Source organism: Barbus barbus, assembly GCF_936440315.1.
Source record: "Barbus barbus genome assembly, chromosome: 26".
Taxonomy (NCBI): domain Eukaryota; kingdom Metazoa; phylum Chordata; class Actinopteri; order Cypriniformes; family Cyprinidae; genus Barbus; species Barbus barbus.
Genome location: NC_136754.1, coordinates 2,797,507 through 2,820,505, shown reverse-complemented (window position 1 = coordinate 2,820,505; position 22,999 = coordinate 2,797,507). Strand labels below are relative to the sequence as shown.

General features: G+C 37.0%; 2 protein-coding genes across 2 annotated transcripts; both read left to right on the top strand.

Moving 5' to 3' along the window:
* Positions 1 to 1,264: 1,264 nt before the first annotated feature.
* On the top strand, positions 1,265 to 9,263 carry LOC306846081 (splicing factor YJU2-like). Its single transcript, XM_079379185.1, has 8 exons — positions 1,265 to 1,407; positions 1,668 to 1,768; positions 2,472 to 2,616; positions 2,725 to 2,859; positions 4,080 to 4,261; positions 5,044 to 5,188; positions 6,136 to 6,307; positions 8,632 to 9,263. Exons 1-8 carry the CDS (start codon positions 1,384 to 1,386, stop codon positions 8,754 to 8,756), a joined length of 1,029 nt encoding a protein of 342 aa, XP_079235311.1. The 5' UTR covers positions 1,265 to 1,383; the 3' UTR covers positions 8,757 to 9,263.
* Positions 9,264 to 10,363: 1,100 nt separating this feature from the next.
* LOC306846564 (SH2 domain-containing adapter protein F-like) lies at positions 10,364 to 22,329 on the top strand. Its single transcript, XM_079380025.1, has 8 exons — positions 10,364 to 10,507; positions 11,692 to 11,756; positions 11,946 to 12,282; positions 14,083 to 14,236; positions 14,460 to 14,657; positions 16,989 to 17,169; positions 18,160 to 18,279; positions 19,769 to 22,329. Exons 3-8 carry the CDS (start codon positions 11,950 to 11,952, stop codon positions 19,953 to 19,955), a joined length of 1,173 nt encoding a protein of 390 aa, XP_079236151.1. The 5' UTR covers positions 10,364 to 10,507; positions 11,692 to 11,756; positions 11,946 to 11,949; the 3' UTR covers positions 19,956 to 22,329.
* Positions 22,330 to 22,999: the final 670 nt, after the last annotated feature.

The following is a 22,999-nucleotide window of genomic DNA, read 5'->3' as shown; positions in this document are numbered from 1 at the left end:
TGAACCATAAAGAATCTTCACTTTTAAGAATGTTCTTCTGTCTTTGGCTTCTGCTATAGTTCAACATGCATTCCCCTTTTTAATGTATTAAATATTATGTAATTACACCAGCAATGCATGGGAAAACTAATGATTTACAAAGATTTATAATCTAGAGATATTTCATCAACTTTTACCCTTTTTACAGGTAAATGAAATATTTTTTCTTACATGTAAACTCCGTTAATCGCAGCAATGCGTCCACGCGTTTTCCATTTATTGCGCTGATGTAAATCCAAAATCCCAATCTGATCCATGATGGGTAAGTATAACTCCAATCCCAGAAAAAAATAAAATAAATATATATATATATATGTATATTCCGCAAAGGACTCTGGAAGATGTTTCAGACTGTCTCTACTGCTGTAGGTACATGGATTCCGCACAAATGCATCACTCTCAAATCCCACGCAACGCTCATTTTACGCGCTCCGAATTTAAATATTTTCCCAGCATTCATATAAAAAGAACTCTGTATCCCAACGTCGTCCGTGATTCCAGAAGATCAGAGTGCATTTTTAGCCCATTCACTGATTTCTCCAGTTTATTTGGCGCACAGCAGCAGTTTGCGCGTCTCTCGTGCGCAGGAGCTGTTGCCAAACACCCTGCGCTCGCGCGTTTGAGCCGCGCTGCCGGATTACGCACATCATAACCAAACATTTGCGCACACCAAATGAGTTAAACAGCAAGAAAATATGACCCTACTACTCTTTCATTACACTTTTCGATTGTATTATATGTGACTGGTTCATAATTCTGAGTTCACTTCGTGCGCAACTGGTTAGACAAACATTATAGTTTTAACGTCAGGATTTGTCTTATAACCATCAAAAGTCGTAAATCAGCTTGTTTACATTTTTCTTTAAGGTTGCAATCAACTGTTTAGTCTATTTTTAATTCAAATTTTAGTTTCCTTTCCTCCATGACATGAATATTACTTGTATTTTGATAAGAAGTGACATTAAAAAGTCTTTCCTTTTTAAGAATCGATTTATTATCCAGCTTCTCCCTCTAGTGGCCTCAATGTATAATTGTATGTTTAATATATAAACCACCTTCCTCTCCTTAGCACCTTCCGTTTGTTTATAACAAATCTCTGCATGCTATTCAAATTCATATTACCCTGCTTGTATTATTCTATAAATATGTAATTCTTTATCCAGACGCCTGTAATAGCGTCGCTCTGCCGGTGGTGGCAGCACTGCGGCGCGCGAGTGACTGGTTTACACACAGCGTGTGTCGTCGAGGAAGAAGAAGAAGAGTCTGGCGTGCTTTGTGTACAAACGCACAGCTGAGTAGTACTTTGTCGTTTTTAGTTTACATTTTAGCCAATTAAAGAGAAAAATGTCGGAAAGAAAAGTTTTGAATGTAAGTACCTCCTTTAATTTTTATATTATTGTCGTGTACCGGTTTAAGTAATTATTTGAGTAGTAATATTAGCATGCTAATGAAGTAGCTAGGCGATATTAAGTGAAGCTAATTTACTGTGTAATGTTTTCGAAGTACATATATGTTGACATAATCTTGAATACACCTCCTGAGGTAAACCTTGAAGTAAGTTTCTGTTTACAAAGGTCATTACTGTGGTAAACCGTCACCTCTCAGCATATGTTCTTGTTTTTCCTCAGAAATACTATCCTCCGGATTTTGATCCGTCTAAAATCCCTAAACTCAAACTACCCAAAGACCGTCAGTATGTGGTCAGATTGATGGCACCGTTTAATATGAGGTATGCTTTATTTTGTCTGTGTATATATTCTTGCAGGTTTCAATTAAATGCATGTTTTTAATCGATCATTTGCAATAATAATAATTGTATTAAGCTTCTCAACTAAGGATGAAACAAATGTTTCCTGTAATAATGACACTTATACATGTTTACCACGTTTTATTATTACTTGTTTTACTTATATTACCTATTTATGATTATTCATTTATTATTAAATTACATTAAAATACTGTGTTAAGGATGACAGCACAGATCTTTCCCATTTGTCAGTAAGAATATTATAATAAATGAAAAATATAATGCAAATTACTGATATTTTATATATTTTCATAAGTACAGGTCGGAATAAGTATGTTATTTCATTTTTACATGAATACACTGAATGATGATGAAACATAATTTCACCCATATTTTGACGGGGGTTTTTATTAGAAGCATTAAAGTAGACACTTTATTTGCATTTAATATTCTTTGTGTATATCTATAAAAAAATAATAATAATTTGATGTAGACACAAAAATAAGATGTCTCTTCTTTGACCAATATATATCACTGCAAAAACAAGATACAAAATTATCAATTAAATACAACAAGCTAAGTGTATTAAATGTGAAACAAGTGAAAAATCTCTTGATTTCTCTAGTAGTGAGAAATACATTAGAGATATATCATCTTTGAGACAATAATGCTTGTTGATACACAGGTGTAAAACGTGTGGAGAGTACATTTACAAAGGGAAGAAGTTCAATGCCCGTAAGGAGACCGTTCAGAACCAACTGTACCTGGGGCTTCCTATTTTCAGATTCTACATTAAATGCACCAGATGCTTGGCTGAGATCACTTTCAGGGTACTAGAATAAACACGCACATCAAACAGCAGACAAACACTTAAGGTTTTTATTGATATTCTTGTGTGTTTGTTTAGTTGCTCTTCATCTGATTGCTGTGTTTCACAGACAGATCCAGAGAACACAGACTACGCCATGGAACATGGTGCAACAAGAAATTTTCAGGCTGAGAAACTGATCGAAGAGGAGGAGAAAAAGATCCAGCAGGAGAGAGAGGACGAGGAACTCAATAACCCCATGAAGGTCTGATAGAAATTTTAAAGCGGTCATATGATGCGATTTCTTGTTTTCCTTTTCTTTAGTGTGTTATGTAGCTGTTTGTGCATGTATACGATCTGCAGAGTTACAAAGCTTAAAGTCTCCCACAAAAGGGTTTATTCTATCTAAAAGAGAAGGCTGATCCAGACCGGGCTAAAACGCCTCATTCAAACACATCCCCACATGTCTACATCACGATGTGGAAATATTTGTGTAATGCTGCCCAAATGTTCACGCAAAGAGAAAAGGCGTGGTTTCATGTGTGTTTCTATGCGAAAGCAAAAGCACTTTATTTGTCCCTCCGAAATTAGATTTGTTTACAACAGAACAGCACAAACCAAATGTTTAAATTTGTGCAACGCATTTTATGGATGACAGTTTCATGAACCTAGGAGAGTACAAAGCTGGCTGTTTCTATTTCTAAAAAAAAAAAGGTCAGTTCTGACTTTGCTATGACAATTTTGCACTTCTGAATCAGCGACTGTAAGTATGCTTTGTTACTAGTTTAAGTATTTGCTATTGACTTTTCAAATGCGTAGTTTTGCACAGTGTAGAGTAACGCGTTGTGTGTGTGTGAGAGAGAGAGAGACAGGGTCACATCACAGTGGAGTCAGCTGTCTTAATGCATATGAGCTTCATCACTGTCTGTCACACGACTCTGTTCCCCTCTCGGGCTTGAACTGCTGGTAAAACTAAGGACATTATTAACTGTCTTTACATTTACTTTGAAAGCTGATGCTCACGATTATAGTAAGGGGCGTTACATTTCCGACGCACGCTTGTGGTGTTCGGCCAATCACAATGCACTGTGTCAGCTGGCCAATCAGAGCAGACTGCACTTGTTGGAAGGAGAGGCTTTGTAGAAAACGAAGTGCTTGAGAGAGGCGGGGCATAGAGGAACTACAACGATGTACAGTATTTGTAAAATGTGTTTTTTGAACTTTGACGCATGTCAACATTCTGTTACACCAAATACACAAAATAATGATCTTTAAAATAGCATCATATGACCCCTTTAAAGACTACATGCGTGTTTAATGATATTAGATGTTTTGTTAGGGATTTATAGTTTTATTCTGTGCTATTTTAATTTGTGATTTGTTTTGTTTTTTTCATTTTCCAGAATATTTTTTTTGACCAAAGCTTTATTTGTCAAACAAAAGCCCATGCAAACTTAAAACATAACTCCCTGAATGTTGTCACAGGTCCTGGAGAACCGCACACGGGACTCAAAGATGGAGATGGAAGTGCTGGAGAACCTGCAGGAGCTCAAGGAGCTAAACCAGAGACAGGCGCAGGTGGACTTTGAGGGCATGCTGGACAAGTATAAAGTGATGGAGCGAAGGCAGAGAGAAAGAGAGCTGGAGGAAGATGAAAGAGAGACCAAGTAAGAAACTTTGAATAATTTGAAGCTTTTGGTCTTTTTGCTTCATACACTACATATTGGATACGGAGCTTTTAAAAATGCATTGGTCACACTACAGGTTCATTTAAGTGCACAAAAATGACCAGGGATAGAGTAAGGCAGTGGTTCTCAAACCTGTCCTGGGGACCCTCAACCACAGCATATTTTGTATGTCTTCTTTTTTTAACACACCTAATTCAACTCATCATCTCATTAGTATAATCTGCAAGACTTGAAATGGGTGTAGCCTATGAGAGAGACATACAAAATGTGTACAGGACATGTTTGAGAACCACTGTTAGTGTGACTTGTAGTCACTTGTAATAAGCACTTATTAATGAAAGAGAAACTTTAAGGATTCCCTGCAGTTTTCTGTCAGTAGAAGTTAGATGATTAAATGTTTGAAAATGAAATTCATGAGAATGAAAAAATTGTGTAGCCCTACAAACAAGCAAAGCAAAACAAACCTGGATTTTTTGAAGTTTCCCCCCTCAAATTGTGCAGCTGTAGATGGCTGTATCTAAAATATGCTTTGCAAAATGTAAATATTCCTATGCATGTTAACCTAAAAAGTTGATGTTTTTTGATAATTGTGTCCATATTGTTTACCATGTACATTTCCATATCACAATAATTGCACCTTTATGGGGTCATATGCATTCACAGTGAAAGTATTTTTTCCATAGCATGTAATGTCAAGATTAAGAAGCATAAATTATATAATATAGTGAGGCTTAGAATTTGTTTTCTCTTGCTCCACATAGAGAGATGTTGCATAGAGCTCTGGTAAAACGACTGAGGGACTCGGACTCTGAAGAAGAGACAGAAGATGCTAAAGACCGAAGCAGGAAACACACGGCTGATAAACCCACAGACATCCTCACCACAGATGGGAACACAGGACCACAGGTGGAGAGATATGGCGCTTTTCCACTGCATAGTATGGCACAGTACAGTTCAGTGCGGCACACTTTTGGGGGAGGGTTTCCACTGGGTACAGTACCTGGTACTTTTTTTTAGTACCACCTCGGCCGAGGTTCCAAGCGAGCCATACCGTTACCAAAACGTGACGTGTAAACTCTGCTGATCACTGATTGGCAAAAGAGAATCGTCACTGCCTGCGTCATTGAACTTGCGGCACAAGACACAACAGACCCACTAGATTTAAATCAGCACAGCCAGCGAAGGATCGAACGCAACTGTTTGAATGAGCGCACCTTTTTTAACAACCAAAAAAATGGCTCTTTCATTGTCTGTTGAGGAAGTACAGCCGTTCCTCTCGTTGATAGCCGAGGAGCGGATCCAGCGAGAGCTTGATGGAGCGACGAGGAATTAAAAAGTTTTTCAGGAGTCACGGCAGTAGAGGCGGCTCAACTATAACGACACGTGAATAATCCTTCCCCTATCTAAAGCGGTACAAAACTGCGGTGGAAACGCAAGCCGAACTGAGCCGTGTCGTACCGTTCTGAACCGAGCCGAGTCGTACCATGCAGTGGAAAAGCGCCAAAAGTCAGCAGCCTCCACCTCATTAGATTCAAATCAAGCTTGTTTTATATGACACATTATTTTACATTTTATTTTTGTCACTTTTATTAATTATAATTTGGAAAAAGTCTTAGATATTACTTTAGATTTTTTTAATACATGCCTCTGGATACTGCACTGTGATTGGTCAGTTGTGATTGCTCACAGTCAGCCAGGCAATTCTGCAAAATAAAGACTCACAAGGACTGTTGACTGTACAAAAATCAATTGTTCTTTCAGCTTATGTGTTTTTCTGTTGCCTTTCTGTTCATCAAATGCACCATCTGTTTCTCTCATTAATGTTAGTGCTGGTTTCCTCCTGATCTCCACAGGGATCATCATCTGTGGGAGTAAAGAAACAGAAGGTGGAGAGCTGGGAGAGGAGTGTCGGCGGTCTGGGTGGGAAGGGAGCTCTGGGGTCTCTGGTGGTGAAGAAGAAACCAGCAGATTCTGCCTCTAAACCTGCTGCCACTGCACCACAACAGGCTGCTGACACACAAACAGGTTCACGATGATCATGATTTGCTGCTCATGAAACATTTCGGATTATTAGTTGAAATCAGTTGTGCTGCTTCATATTGTGGAAACTGTGATTATTTTTTTCAAGATGATTAATTGTAAGCTCAAAAGAACAGCATTTATTTGAAATAGATTTTTAAATGTCTATTTTTTTTTAAGTCCATAAAAGTATTAATCTCTCCAAAAAAAAAAAAAATTCTGACCCCAGTTTTTTAAATGATGGCCTCTATATATAAATTTTTTTTTTTTTAAGTCTTGTGTATGTATTTAATAAACCAAAACTGTAAATGAATGATTATTTATTAACATTATTACCTCTATAAATTGTATTAATATAACTATTAATTAACTATAAATGACTATTATTGTTTAATAAATCCAAAATTTTAGTTTTATTTATATAGTTAATAGATACAGTGACCTCCAAAAGTATTGGAACAGTAAAGACAAAATTGCTCTGTTGGCTGTGGAGTCAAGACATTTACAAATATGATTAAAAGATGAATATGAGACAAAACTACAGAATTTCACATTTTATTATTAGCCGTTTCAACACAGATGTTTTACCAAATAAAAAGAACAGTACTTTTAGAGTTTCATCCCTCTATCTGATGTGAGCATAAGTATTGGAGCAGTTGCCTCACAGGTCTTTCTAAGTGATCAGCTGTGTCCTGTTGCATTAATTCTTCAGATATTAAAAGCAGGGAATGTCGTATCAGTTATATCCATTACTTCTGTATTCTGAATCTTGCTTTCGATGATGACACATAAACCAGGATGAAGATGAGGGAGCTGACTTTGAGAGAAAAGCAAGCAATTTGGATGCTATAAGAAAAGAGGAAGTCGATTAGAACTATAGCAAAAATAAAGGGCATGGAGAAATCAAGAGTTTGGAAACCACCAGCGACACCAGCAACCAACAACTACCTGAAAACAACAGTAGTTGATGACAGACAAATCATAAAAGCTGTGAAAATGAACCCTAAAAGACATGTCAGTAAAATCACCAACAACTTCCAGAAAGCTGGGGTGATGCTCTGACAATCTACTGTCCTCAGGAGACTTTGACACAGAATTACAGATGCTACACAGCAAGATGCAAACCTCTAACCAGCACCAAAAATAGAAAGGCAAGATTAGAGTTTGCAAAAAAGCACAAAGGTGAGTCAGAAGAGTTTTGGAACTGTGTTTATGGACCGATGAGACAAAGATGAACCTTTATCTAAGTGATGGGAAAGCAAAAATGTGGAGAAAAAAAGGGAACCGCAAATGATCCCAAGCATACAGCCTCATCTGTAAAGCATGGTGGAGGTGGTGTCATGGCATGGGCATGCAGGGCTGTCTCTGGAACAGGCCCTCTCAACTTTACTGATGACTTAATGTATGATGACAGTAGCAGAATGAATTTGGAAGCGTACAAAACCATCTTTCCTACCAATATTCAAGAAAATGCCACCAGATTCATTGGGAAGTGCTTCATATTGCATCAGGACAATGACCCAAAACATGCTGCCAGTTCAGTCAAGGAATTTATAAGAGCAAAGAAATGGAAAGTCTTAGATTGCCCAAGTCAATCTCCAGATTTAAATCCGATTGAACATGAATTTCACCAGCTGGAGAGGAGAGTAAAGGCAGAAACTCCCCAAAACAAGCAACAATTGGAATTGGCTGCATTAAAGGCTGGGGAAAGCATTTCAAAGGATGAGGCCAAGAGTCTGGTGATGTCTATGGGTCACAGACTCACTGCTGTGATTGTGTGCAAGGGATCTTCAACTAAATAATAGCTTTTAATCTTTTATATCTGCCTTATGTTCAACTGTCCCAATACTTATGCTCACATCAATGAGTGGGATGAACTCTAAAAGTGCTGTTCTTTTTATTTGGTAAAACATGCATGTGTTGAAACGGCTAATAACAAAAATGTGACATTCTGTAGTTGTGTCTCATATTCATCTTTTAATCATATTTGTAAATGTCTTGACTCCACAGCCAACAGAGCAATTTTGTCTGCACTGTTCCAATACTTATGGAGGGCACTGTATATATATTTGAATAAACCAAAATGGCAGTGGATGTATATCAGGAATTATTATTATTTCTCTAGAATCAAGGAATGGTACAGATGTGAAGTGTGCAAGCCATTTTTTTAATAAACTGGTGGGGCAAAAAAAATGAAGGGATTTGGTACCCATGATACAACTGACTGCAATTTCCACCATAAACTCTAATGTTGTATTTATGTATCAAACAGTTTAGGGTTTTGCCATCTCTGTTGACTTGTGCTTTCTCTGTCTTTCTGGATCATACAGGCGCAGGTGCTGCCAAACCTGAGTCCTCCACAGCTTCCAATGGACAGCCAGTCGCATCTCAGAACGGTTCTTCTCTCAGCCTCTTGGGGGCGTATACAGACAGCGATGACAGCAACTCTGACTAGGATGGAGAGAATGCTGTGGCGTTTTGGGCCACTAAAATTAAATGTTTATTTTACTTTTTACTTGAATAAAAAAGTAAAGTAAAGTAAAGTTTTCAGACCAGCAAAAATGACCACCATTGTTTTCACAGACCACGTTTCTCAAGTTTCTTTAACCTAGACTGCAAATCAAGAGATTTTTATTTTTGCTGCTGGTTTTTAGCTAGAGGAGCACTGTTTATGAGAAGCTGTTTCCATTGCCTGGATTTCATTCGGTCTATTAGATCTGCATCATCCCGTTGTCTCTAATGTACTCTATAATGTGCTTCTAATGTATTATGCACTCTATAATGTAGTATTTGTTTCTCCATGTTAGCTCAATCAATATGAGGAAATGCATTTGAGGGTTTCAGTGGAGATAAGTGAATCTGAATCTAATTTCCACGGATCATCTCTAATCCCATATCATCTCATTTCATCTTCCCAAACATCAAACAAATAAAACGTTCCTCGTGTTTTGTTTTTGAGCACAGACTGTTTTTTCAGTTGTGTTGGTTTTAGCAAATGTTTTGAAATGTATTTCAGATATATTATTATTTATCAAATATTTTCTGTATTGTAAGCGTCACAAAAGCGTCACAATTTTACACAGCCGAGTTAAGGCTGCTTTGTGCCTAATCAAATTTCAGTGTAGGCACAACGCAGCATAAAAGCCAGACTAAATTTATTTGGCTCACACCCTCTTCAGCCCCTAGTTTCAAAGTATATGCGTTGTGTTGATGCATTGTATCAATATAATGCATCACATTGTATTGCATTTATGCTGTCTTTGAGCAGCATTAAACTGGAAAGCCATTTCAGCCAGGGGAAAAAATGAATAAGAAGGGAATTTGCAACTTTTTATTTGAGCTTATATCTTGCAACTCAGGATAAAAAAATAATGTTAATTGCTACTTTTTTGTGCAATTCTAAATTTAGATCTTGCAATTTTGATAAAGAAGTCAGAATTGTGAAAACTTGCAATTACCTTTATTATTTTTTAATCCGTGCAAGAAACAGACTTTCGTATTAAAAGATTCGTATAGATTTGTATAAATGCCATTTCAGAAGTCCTTCTGTGCCACTTCTGCAGTGTAAATTTGGCAAATGTTACTTAATTTGACTTTCCGCTAATGGCATTAGTGGCTTGTTTTGGTGTTAAGGGTAACACTTGCTAATGTGGTGTTAATGCAATCCAATTTGTGGACTAGCCATTATTCACCATCTCTCATATTGATCTATCAAAGTGCCAGTGACCTTCTAACCTTACAATTTGCCCTCTGTATGCTGATGGAGAAAGTGTTAATGAGAGCTGGTGTGACAGATGGGGCATGTATTGAATTGGATCTTTTAGTGTGTGTGTGTGTGTGTGGTTAACCAGAAGCCCCTGTTTTTATGCATTTTATTGCACTTAATCTCTGTATTTCATTTAAAACCCCGCAATTTCTTAATAATTGTACTTTGCAGACATGCATGATTTTGCACAGTGCAAGCCAAAAGCACGAGCCAGCATGCGAAATGAAATGCTTCAGCAAGAACAAAGACAATACAACTCTCCAGTGGGCTTCAACAACAAGTCGAGCTTATGTGTTGTTCACCAGCTGAGCTTGAGCTGCAACAACCAATGCAATCCGATGCAACTCATCCATCCATCTGCACGTGCACGCGATCCTCACTTCTGAGATCCCCCTCGCATCTGCTTTATATACTCACTTCCATCCGTCCAGCATTGAGAGGTGAGTATTCTGCAAATGTTTTGGGGGGTTTTGAACTGTTTTTATGTATTAGATGAACAGTTTGCACACGCTCGTCTCGTCTCGGGATCGCGATGCATAGTTAGCCAGCAAGCAAGCCGGCTAACAAAATGCAGCTTTAATTTGTTGGCTTTTACTTTAGTGCTCCAAATTAGTTAAGCATTCGACTTCTATGTTCAATTTATTATAGTAAGCATGTTTATAATTATGTTGATCGACAAATGAAGTGACTATAATATGAGGTAGCGGAGTTTAAAGATGTTAGCCGGGGTGCTAGCATTAGTTTTAATCTATAATGACAGTTTTTGTATATTTCAGTCTAAGAAACATCAAACTATCTCTGTTATGTGAAGAATTAAAGAGGGGCAATAAGAAAGTGGGTGTGTGCAGTTGATGCATGTTCTTGTTTTGACAGGATTCTTTGCCAAGATTGAGTTTTTGTGTGTGAAACTTTATTTTTGAATAATATTGATTTATTTGTTTTCATTTATATAAAATCATCGCTAACACGTTTAATTTGTCACCCAAGTACAAATGCATTAGTGTAAAGCTTAGCTAATATGATGATATCTGTTTATTTAAAGGAACCGCTCGCCAAAAAATGTAAATTATGTAAGTTAACTGTTCACTCACCGATTGTTTTCCATCTTCCTTGAAACACAAAAGCAGTTGTTTGGTAAAATGTGAGGGGGACTGATAACCTCAGTCACTATTCACCTTCACTGCATCATTTTTCATCCAATGAAAGTGAATGGGACTGATTCTGTGGTTTAAAAGAAAAATGAGCATCATGAAAGTTGCTTCTATAACCAATTTGGTGTATTTTAAGTCCTATGAGAGATTTCTGTGAGGACAAATACCTAAATTAAGTTATTATTGACTGAATTCTCGATCGAGAGACATAGTCACCATTCATTGTATGGAAAAGAGCTGCCTAGTCATTCTGCTAACTAACTACTTTTGGGAGAATGAAAGTCATACAGGTTTGGTGCAACATGAGGTTGAGGAAGTTATGGCAGTGTTTTGAGTTATTACTGTAAGATGTATTTTCCAGTGGGGCAGGTTTAGGGGTGGAGGCTTAAAATACTCCACATCTGCCTTTCTTCAGGTTTCTTGATTGTTATTATTTTTTTTTAATACTTCATGGACGTGCTTTTGCTTTCCAGATCAATTTATTACAAGAAAATAGGCGTTGGATGTTCTAAACCATCGATGCATTGGGGAAACTGAGGTGAGCTATTGCACAATATCATATTTGCCATTTATTGACACACTGTGAGTAATAAGTAACTTATTGGATAGGTGTTTCAGGATTTATGGATGGTGTTCCATGGAAGAACTAGGATAAAGTCCTTTTTAGAAGCCTAACGGCTCTTAACGTTTTTGTTTTGGATCTGTTTCATTCTCGTCTTGGTCGTAGACCCATGGCAAAGTGGTTTAGAGATCACCTAAGTTTTGGCAGCAGGAAAGGACCGCCGCAGCCCCCGAAACCAGACTACACCGAAAGCGAGATCCTACGGGCCTACAGGGCTCAGAAAGACCTGGACTTTGAGGACCCTTACGAACCCTCAGAGAACCGGGTGGTGAACGGCTTAGTGTCGGTGGAAACATTCCCCGCGTTTGGCACGGTGCTGTCCAACGGCGTGGAGGTGAAGATCGTGTCTCCCAAACACAGACTGATAAAAGTGGAATCTCAGGAATTCGGGCGTAGCAAAATACCACTGAACATCGTGACCTTTGAGGAACCGCAGGCCCCTGTAAGTTCTTGTTTACTTAACATATAGAGAGCTTAAATGGGTTTTACTGGACTGCTATCAGTAAGAATTATGTACTTCAAAAGGTTTTCTGTGTGAAATCCCAAATGATTGGGATTAAGCAAGAACCAATCCCAGAAAGTGTAAAAACATAGTTCTGTAGTGTATTCATCTTGGTAAATAATTGTGATTTCAAGCATTTTTCCTCTTCTAATGTGTACTTGAATGTTGTAATAATGACAAATGTTTGTTTAAGTGAAATTATTTTACCAGCACATTAATTAAATGGTTATTTATCTTGACGTAAAGACACTCCAGTCATCATGAATAGATCAATATATCATAAATTAGGTGGTTATGAGAGTCGCAGGGGTTGTTTTACTAGTATTACAGTGATGTGTGATTGTTTTGGAGTAGATTTGTTTGGTGCACGTGTCATGGATGAGTTTTGCAGATGTCATAAACCAACCAGATGCACAATTCACTCGTGTATCCTGAAGTCGGCCGGTGATCATTGTCTTTTGTCGTCAGAGGTGAAGGGTGGGAGCATTGGGAATCAATTTTATTAACCCAAATACATTTAATCCCAGTGCCTGCGGGTTTTGTAAACTCACACACCAGTCCTCTCGCTCTCTCTCGCATGTTTCGGTTTATAAAGGGATTGTGTGTCTAAAAATGAAAATGTTATGTCAAAATTTTGGTTCATGTATCTCCTTTTTCTTCAGTGAAACAAAAATGAGCAAAATGTTCTTTTCTGTGCAACATAAGCATAATGCAATTAGTGGCTGACAATTTTCAGACTGGACAAAAATAATTTAAGTATTATTTATGTACTATTATAGTATATACTTTCAACTGTCTGCTTTCAAAAGGGACCAGGATTACATTTTTTTCTATACCAAAGGGTTTGAGACCTGCTACCTCTAAATTTTGGAGTCTCACAGGTCTTTCTAAGTGATCAGCTGTGTCCTGTTGCATTAATTCTTCAGATATTAAAAGCAGGGAATGTGTCGTATCAGTTATATCCATTACTTCTGTTTTCTGAATCTTGCATTCGATGATGACACACACAAACCAGGATGAAGATGAGGGAGCTGACTTTGAGAGAAAAGCAAGCAATTTGGATGCTAAAAGAAAAGAGGAAGTCAATTAGAGCTCTAGCAAAAACAAAGGGCAATGGAGAAATCAAGAGTTTGGAAACCACCAGCGACACCAGCAACCAACAACTACCTGATCGGCTGAGAAAACAACAGTAGTTGATGACAGACAAATCATAAAAGCTGTGAAAATGAACCCTAAAAGACGTGTCTGTAAAATCACCAACAACTTCCAGAAAGCTGGGGTGATGCTCTGACAATCTACTGTCCTCAGGAGACTTTGACACAGAATTACAGAAGTTTTTTTTTTTTAAATTTATGTATTTTCTATTTTCATTTTAAAGTTTAATTTTAAGGTTCTAGTAATTTTGGTGTGGTTTTGTCATTTAGTAATAATAGTTACTGTTTTGTTTTGTTTTTATATGTAGTTAGTTAATGTGGTGTTAATTTATATTTCAGGTTTAGTTTATTTTAGTACATCAAGTTAAACTAAATGAAAATGAGAAGTACTAAAAAAGTACTACTTTTTTTTTAGTTTAAGTTTACAATACTAACCCTAATGGATGAAAATACTGGATTGAAAATGCTTCATGTGTTTTTGCATAAAAGCTGCCAGAATTGCATACTGTGTAAAACACTGCAGCTGTCTTCGTTTCTGATTCATATGATCATCATGATCACTCATCATCCTTGTTCTTTTTCCCAGGTGATTCCCTCGGCTCCTGCGGTCGGGGAGACTGATTACTCAGACCCGTTTGATGCCAGGCCGGACCCGCGGCCCAGCCCAGGCTGGGAACAGAACGCCATAGAAGCCTGCAGCAGCTACATGGAGCCGTTTGAGGCCCAGCGATTCATAAGCGGTACAGCAGTTCCCCACTGGATCTCTTACAATACCAAAGAGAGCATTTATTCAGCCACTGTTATTACAGTCGGTTTCATTTGTGGTCTGGACTGTGTTATGTGGTACTTTGGTGTATGTTTTTTGAAGCTTGACAACTCCAGTCCTCATTCACTTTTATAATACTCATGCGTAATGTAATATCGTGTCGTCTGGTTCAGTTGAATGTGTTTGTCGCATGTCAGAGCTCCAGCACAGCACAGATCAGGGCAGAAACAGCCCGCAGCTCTATGACAGCCCGTACGAGGAGAGAGTTCGGTCCCGGGAGGCCCCCGTGGAGGACGAGAGAGAGAGCCGTCTGCCCCAGGACGATGAGAGGCCCGCGGATGAGTACGACCAGCCCTGGGAGTGGAAGAAAGAGAACATCTCCAAAGCCTTCGCCGGTAAGACGTGCTGCTGGGTAAAGATGGGCTCCATTCACAGCAGTGTTTGGGAGCAGCTTCCTTTGGTTTTCTGCCAAAATAAAATCTCTGTTTAGCACTTGAAAGCAAAGAAATTAAGATGACCATAAATATTAGTAATCAAATTTACTGCTGTATTATTATTATTATTATTATTATTATTTATACTTGTTAGTATTATAGCAATAGTTATACATTTAATTATAGTAATAAAAATAATTAGTATTATATAATTTGAATAATAAACGTATTGTTTATTACTTTTTTACTATTATAGCAATAGTAATCCTTCTTTAGTGATTCTTTATTGATATTTTTTTAAATATTAAAATATTTTTTAATAAATGAATTGGTCTACTCTGTAGTGTATTTAGTATGTATTTGTTATGTCTCAGTAATATATGTATTTAATGATTCTTTATTGATAGTTTTTAAATATTATAATATATTGAATAACATCAAATAAAGAATAATTATTATTTCTATTATTATTAAACTTCTATTACATTATTTGCTTGTTGTTATTGCAGTAATAATATTTCTTTATTGATTTGTGTAATTTATTATAATAATAATGATAATTATTATTAATCTATAATTAAATGTAATTATAAATCATTCAGGCTTAAGTTACTGCCTGCGTTTCATATAATAATGCAAATAGTGTTTTGTGGCAGAAAAAAATGTTATTTTAAAAATATTATAATGTTTTATGGCCAGTAAATTTTCTTAAGTCACCGGCCATTGGCAGGTGTGGCAGAAAGTTAGTTTTGAACCCTAACTACCGTGTGATGCATCAACAGATTAATTCATAAGCAAGGTATTATCATTCGCAGCTCTAAACACTGGATTTGTTTGCATTCAATAAAATGGTCTGTAGGTGCAGTCTGTCTTTTATCCTGCACACGAGAAAGGAAGAGGGATGGGTGGGGGGTCTTGATAGATGGGGACAGGAGGAGGGGAGAGAAGTAGAGCAGTCATGCAGAAAGATCAGAGCCACTGTGTGACTTCTGCTCTGCATCACGTCCACGCTCACACACACACAAACACACACTCCGATCATCTCTCCTTATGTGACTGAACTGAAATGTCACACACTCTTCATCACATGGTCATTTCATCACTTCTGATCAGATTGCCGGTTGTTCACGCTCTGGCAGATGCATATTCCTCATGGCAAGAGCTTCTCAAATCAAAGCAGGAATCCTCCTCTACCAAGACTGTCACAGCAGGAACAGTGAGGCCGGGAGAGAGTAACTAGTGGTGTTTGCTAAAGCAAGAAACACTTCTTCTATTGCTTATACTGAGGGATAGTGAGTTGAACAAACCCTTAAATCATAAATATAGATTTTTTTAAATATTGCACAAAAATTGTTGTTATTGTTCTTAACTACGTTCTATATTTCAAAATATAATTTTAAGATATACTGCATAATTTAATGCTGTACATGAAAAAAAATTAAGCAATTAAAACATTTAAATATTAATACAAATGTATAATTTAATTTAAAAGAATGTGTAAATGTATAATATTTTAAATATGAATTAAATGAATAAAAAGTAAAATAGATAAAGTTGTAATGTATATATTTATACAGTTATGTATTGTAAAGTGGGTATTTTTAAGTCACTCTTTTTGGTTGCATTTTAAAGTTTCTTATTGTTTTGTAGTAACCTTTGCAATATTAATGCATTTCTTTAATTATTTAAAATATGATTTACTCATAAAACTACACAAATTTGAGTAATTGAATAATTTATTATCATGAATAGTAGTTTTTAAAATGTACTTATTACATTTGTTTATTTGATCGTATTGTTGCAGTAGTAATGCATTTTATGGGGGAAAGCATAAATGAAAACAACTGCATTTAAAAATGAATACAAATATATAATGTTATTTATACAAATTTAAAAATCTGAAATATTTTATATATAAATAAAAAATATTTTTAATGAATATACTATTCTTAACTTACTGTTTGCTTGCATTTTTTAAAAGTTTGTTTAGAATTGTTTTGTTTAGTAACTTGTTTTTGGTAACTTTTATTTTAGGGTGCAATTCTCACTGTTGCTTATAAACATGCATATTACTAGCATATACTTATAAACATATTAATGCTTTATTCTGCATGACGATATTCTGGATCCCTCAATCCAACCTCATTGAGTTAACAACTACATTACTAACTATTAATAAGCTGCAATTTAAGAGTTTATCGATGCAAAAGTCATAGTTAATAGTTAGTTAACAGTGAGAACTGGTCCCCAAACTAAAGTGTGACCCTTTTTTTTTTTTTTTTATGTTTTTAGTAAGTTTTGAAGCCAGAGACTGGGATCAATGCACACTGCCCCGTGACGAGGCACCGAGGAAGGCAGGAGCATCCAGAATCAGCCCTTCGTCCAGCAGAGCCACCAGCCTGCACAAACCCAGCAACACACACGGCATCCTGGGAGAGAGAGTGGATCCCACACTGCCCCTGGAGAAACAGGTGTATGTATTAACACATGAACCGCCTGAGCTGTGCTGCTTAAAGTATTTAATACAGGAAACTGTAATATGTGATGTTGTAATATTTAATCACAAATAACATAAAGATATGGTTGTCAGATGAGTACACGTGGTGTGGTGAAACATTTCCCTCAGACAGTTCTGTGGTGTGCATAAGTAGCTAGTTGAATTCAAGAGAAGAGCTTTCTGCTAAAATTTCAAGTGCCGTTACTATTTATTACACCACCCTGCTTCATGTTTGCTGAGTGAAACCCGATACACATTTCTTACTGCTGATTCCAAAAATAGTGTCTGTTTTGCTCTATAGCACATCACACTTGCATTTCGTTACATTTTGCTTTCTGCAACAATTTGTAAGGTGGAGAAGTTTTATCTCTTAATCAGCAGAACAACTGCCACAAAGACACGATTCCTGTCTTCCTTTAAGCCAGATGACTATTTTTCAGTTGATTTTTGCACGTATGAATGATTCTGAAGACATTAGCTGTGCCTAATCCTGACTTCAAGGATACAATTATGAAGAATTATGGCCGGTTACTGAAGAAAATGTAAACCAGATGTTTTCTGCTACATCTGTGGGTGTTTAGTACATCCAAACAGCCACAGAAAATGACAGTTTTTGTGGGAAAAAGCTTATTTATAAACCTGTTTATGTAAATTTCTTTGGCATTTAAATGTATGAACATATGTCTTCAATCCGTTGAAGATTGTAAGCTAAATGATGCATTTTGAATACTTCTTTTTATCATTAAAACCAAAAAGATTAACATTTAACTGCGCTGATTTTGTGAAAAAAAACTATATTTGATTTTCTTTTAAGATGCAGGGCTGTTTAATATTGTCTATGAATTGTATGCAATCTCTCTCCGTTTTCAGAAGTATTGAGTATCGTGACACTTCACAGGTATTGATATCTGCTCCTGAAACACTGGTGTTGTAAAACCCTACTAGTGGCCCATCTGTGTGTTTCAGATGGTACCATGGTGCATTGACCCGCTCAGAAGCTGAATCTCTGCTCATGCTGTGTAAGGAGTGCAGTTACCTGGTGAGGAAGAGCCAGACGAGCCGAAACGACTATTCGCTGTCTCTCAGGTACAGTCTTACACACAAACTCACTGTCTCAGGTACTCGTACAGCCCAAAAACTCATTCAGGAGTTTACATGATTTACAGTGTTTAATGAAATTAGTAGTTCAGTCATTCCCTCACAAGTAGACTGTTTTGTTTTTTTGATTTCCATATAAATTTCTGCTGTGATTCAGAATCATATTGTTGTGACTTTTCTCAGAGCGTTTGGGTTTGGTTCAGTCCCTGGGAACAAAATTACATCTTTGTAGAAACAAGGCGGCTGATGACCTGGGCGTTCTATTAGTGTGCTGTATAAATGTCCATTAAACCTGTTTTGTACTGTGATTGCTTTCAGATGTATAATAATTGAAGTACTTGTCCCACATTCACTTTTGTTTCATGAAACACTCAGGGTATCATAGAGACTTGAGGGTGGTTTTAATTGGACCTAGGTCATTAAGCAACCAGTCTGAACACCCTAGCAACCATATAGCAACTCCCTGGCAGCCACCTGGCACTACCTTGCAACCCCTTTCTATTTTTCTCTATCGAGATCTGCTCTCAATTAATGCATTTTTTCTTTCCCCCTCATGCTACCTACACATTCTGCTGCCGGAGGGTAGTTACATCTAGTTATTCTAGTTCTGTGTAATATATTCAGGTTTGAGGTGTTTTGTGTGGGTCTGAATGTGTTTAGCATGTTATTAATAATGTAGTGCCCACCAAAAAGTATGGCTGCTTTTCTGTTTTGTGGCGGTGAACGGTATGACCAAAATCTTTCATCGTGGTATTTTAATCTTATCTTTTAGTACATTTTTAGATTGTATAAATCACAGTGTTATTTATTTATTTTTGGGCTGGAAATTCAACAAAAAATGGTTTATATATGAATTGTTGTCATAATTCCTATTGTGAAATGATCCAGTAAATGAAGTACTTTACAAATGAGTAAATGTATGGCCAAAGTGTTCTAATAGCTTTTAATGAAATTCAAAAAGATCTTCCTAACAGTATAGCATGTGTATATATATCAGTTGTCTCTCTGTATCTCCCTCTAGTGTCTTAAGATGACATTTAAATGCTTAGTTTGATCAGTTGATCAGTATTTCACAGCAGAAGACACATGAAGCACGAGCTGATGGCAGGCTTTTGTAGAATTATACTAAAAGGCATTTTACTTGCTAAAAAGTATCAACTATCAATCAGATGACAAAATGCATTTAGCGGATTTTGTACAACAGCGAAGTTTTATGTTTATCGTTTAGAGGACTTAGAAATCTGTATATAAAATATTAAACAGTAGGCATTATAGGGTTAAACTGCGTTCATGTAACATTTTATTTTAGCTTTTTTCAATGAACAAAAATATAATAATGTACAGCGGTCTCGCCTACTACTATTATAGTGCAATCTCTACTGGCTGGCACTTTTCTGCCGTTCCAGGTCGGCCACACAAAGTAATATGCAAACTCAAGGACTTTCTCTCTCCCCTCCATCTGTCTGTCTCTCTGCAGGAGCTGTCACGGGTTCATGCACATGAAGTTCTCTCAGTCTCGTGATGGGAAGTTCATCCTTGGAGAGAACAGTCCTCCGTTTGACTCCATCCCTGAAGTCATTCATTACTACACCACGAACAAACTGCCCATCCGCGGAGCCGAACACCTGTCTCTGCTGTTCCCGGTGCTGGTGCAGACGCTCTGAGACCACACACACACACACACACGCGCGCGTGCTTATCACACTCAGGGCTTCACTCGGACAGCTACTGCAGTGCTTCATTTTTAATCACATATCGCAGGCTCTTCGAGGGTTTGATTTGTGTTTGGAGTGGGAATTAGATTTTTCAGGCGTGTGATCAGATTCATCCCTGGTGTGAATGAAAACACAGTCGGCCTGTACTGACACTGTATCGATGTGCTACACGCGTGCGCAGAATGTTTTCCACACCACTGGACTCTAAAGTGTCTTTGCATCACACTGGGAACTGCAATATTATAGCTTTCTCTGCTCCAAACTCTTCAAAAGATGGCTTGTAGTCCGACCAAAGTATTTATAAAGATTTTGCTAAATACTAAAAATCAATGATGTACAGTTCAAGTCCCATTCTCTGTGGGATTTCTTGATTTTAAAAAGTGAAATAATTAACCTGAAATGGCAGTTATCATCATTTGCTCATTCTCATGTGATTCCAAACCTGTATGACCGACATTCTTCTGTTGAACACAGAAGAAGGTATTTTGAATGATGTTAAAGCTGCTTTTTTTCCATGCAGTGAAAATGGATGGTGACCATGGCTGTTATACTCTAAAAAAGACTAAATCAGCATAAATCTAGTTCATATAAGTCGTCTAAAGCCGCACAATAGCTTTGTGTGAAGAAAACGCTGCAATTTTAGTTATACATAAATATTTCGCTGTCGATTCTCATTTGTTCAATCAATATTTGTTGACAAATGTCGACAAACTGGGACAGTCATAATTATGAGATTTAAAAAAACAAACAAATCTAAAGTATGACGAGATAGTCATAATTATCCAAATTGAATTATAATTGACAAAAATTATGAACTGAATTAAATTTGACTAATAAAAAAAAGTTGAAATGACAGTAGACATGAGAAAATCATAATTGCAAGTCAAAGTTTGTCATACTTTTTACCTCAAATATATATTCTATATGTGTTTTTACTTAATTATATTAATGCCACTACATTAGTTGTTAAACGTAAATGTTTCAGTCTGTTTTCACATTCAAATTAGGGTAGGAGGAAAGATACAAATAACTCGTTTGGTTTGTTGGTATAAAGTCAAAATTGACAATTGAGTCATAATTATGACAAATTTGAAACTGACAGATTATGATGTGCCAATAAAAGGTTCAAATAACAAAGAAATGAAAAAAGTTGTAATTATGACCAGAACATTTGTCAATTACATAATTTACACTTTTTACCATAATTAACATAATTACTTTTAAACGCCACAATTTTATCTAATACATGAAAGTTTCGCAATGTTGCATCTCTCAATTCTCATTTGTGTTTCTGGATATTCTAATTAGGGCAGAGGGAAAGATACAAGTAATGACTTCAATTTTGGTCTGTTTATCACAAAGCTATCGCATGCATGGCCTCAAAAGTCACATGGACTATATTTAGTGTTTTTATCCTTTTTAGAGCTTCTAGTAAATTTCTCTTTCTGTGTTCCACTATATAAAATCATGCTGATTTGGAATGACATGAGCATGAGTGAATAATGGTTAAATTTTAATTTTGGGTGACTAAGGCCTCGTTTTAGGAACAGGAAGCCGGCCCTTAACTTCCTTTTGTCCCTAACTTGAAGCATTGAATCATGGTAAAACGGTAAGGAAGTGAATACATGACACTGGAATGTTCTGAATGTGACTTTTGCTTGTCCGGATGGCCATCTGCAAACACACAGATTTGCTCTTCTCCCAGAATCCCAGGCGGCTGAGGATGATGAAAACAGGAAGTGATGTCCTCCGATCATCTAAAGCTGCACTTCAATTTGCTTCAGTGCTCCGGTCTTGTAGCATGACAGGAAGCAGTCATTACTGTGGCATTTGGCTTCACTTAGGGCAGCTGTCACAATGCTGCCCGTCATTTCACTCCACCAGATACCGCCGTAGTGCCGTCGGCTCATTTCTGAGGAATTCTTAGCAATACTTAAAGCTTCATGAGAAACCTAGCATGAACCGTCTCTTCTGGGTTTATGTGATATTTAAAATGAGGTCACCTATAATCATAAGCCACATCCGCATGTTTGTAAATGCAGATGAAACTCAAGCATTTTCACGATCTAACGCTGTTTAGTGAATGTTGTAGTAAACAGCTTTCAAATGAACATGGTTTTGGAATCAGTTTACTTGCATGTCCTCTGAACACACACACACACACTACTGCATTTAGACTTCTACACAGGGTTTCTATTGTTATAGAAATCACACGGTAGCTATAGTTTATGATGACTGTAATTTTAGTGCGTTTTTGTTTTTTTTTCTATATGTTGTTTTCCAGCTTTTCATTTCTTTGGAATAAATTAGGAGTTGTTTTCTAAAAATGAAGTGTGTGTGTGTTGGATCCTGACTGGATGTGACGTTACTGGGCTGAAAGGTGAACTGTGTCATAGCAGAAGGCAGCCAAACGGTTCCTCCTCATAAATTGTTCATGCAACACACTGTAAAAAAATAGGTCAGACCTCCTCCATGTGACCGAGCTCATACACGCACTGTTGTTGACTCTGAGCACTAATGCTTCTGGTTATGTGTGTGTGTGTGTTACTGGGAATCTGACTCAATACAGCTTGATATATGCTGTCAAGACCATGCCTATCTGAAACGTCTCGCATATCACTCTGTCGCAGATGAGAACAACCAGCTTGGTGACTTTTGTAAAGCGCTGTTCTCTCAGTGCTCTCATTTTTTGTTTGTCCCTTTCTCTAAACGAACAATTACTGGTGTTTGCTTCAAAACACCAAGCTTAAGGCCAGAAACCTACTCTTATGTATGCAGATGTTTGGCCAGGATCTGTTTTATACTGTATATCTGATATGTGTTCTTGTCTTACGGTGGCTGTAAAAAAATAAATTCTCTCTCTCTCTCTCTCTATACATATATACAGTGGGGGGAAAATTATTTGATCCCCTGCTGATTTTGTACGTTTGCTCACTGAAAAATGATCAGTCTATAATTTTAATGGTAGGTTTATTTGAACAGTGAGAGACAGA

Bases quoted from the DNA above. Each gene is read 5' to 3' on its own strand.
- LOC306846081 (XM_079379185.1), top strand. From the start codon at position 1,384: ATGTCGGAAAGAAAAGTTTTGAAT. The intron at 5,189-6,135 runs GTGGAGAGATAT...TGATCTCCACAG, and splicing joins ATGGGAACACAGGACCACAG to GGATCATCATCTGTGGGAGT. The intron at 6,308-8,631 runs GTTCACGATGAT...TGGATCATACAG, and splicing joins GGCTGCTGACACACAAACAG to GCGCAGGTGCTGCCAAACCT.
- LOC306846564 (XM_079380025.1), top strand. From the start codon at position 11,950: ATGGCAAAGTGGTTTAGAGATCACCTAAGTTTTGGCAGCAGGAAAGGA. The intron at 12,283-14,082 runs GTAAGTTCTTGT...TCTTTTTCCCAG, and splicing joins TTGAGGAACCGCAGGCCCCT to GTGATTCCCTCGGCTCCTGC. The intron at 18,280-19,768 runs GTACAGTCTTAC...GTCTCTCTGCAG, and splicing joins GACTATTCGCTGTCTCTCAG to GAGCTGTCACGGGTTCATGC.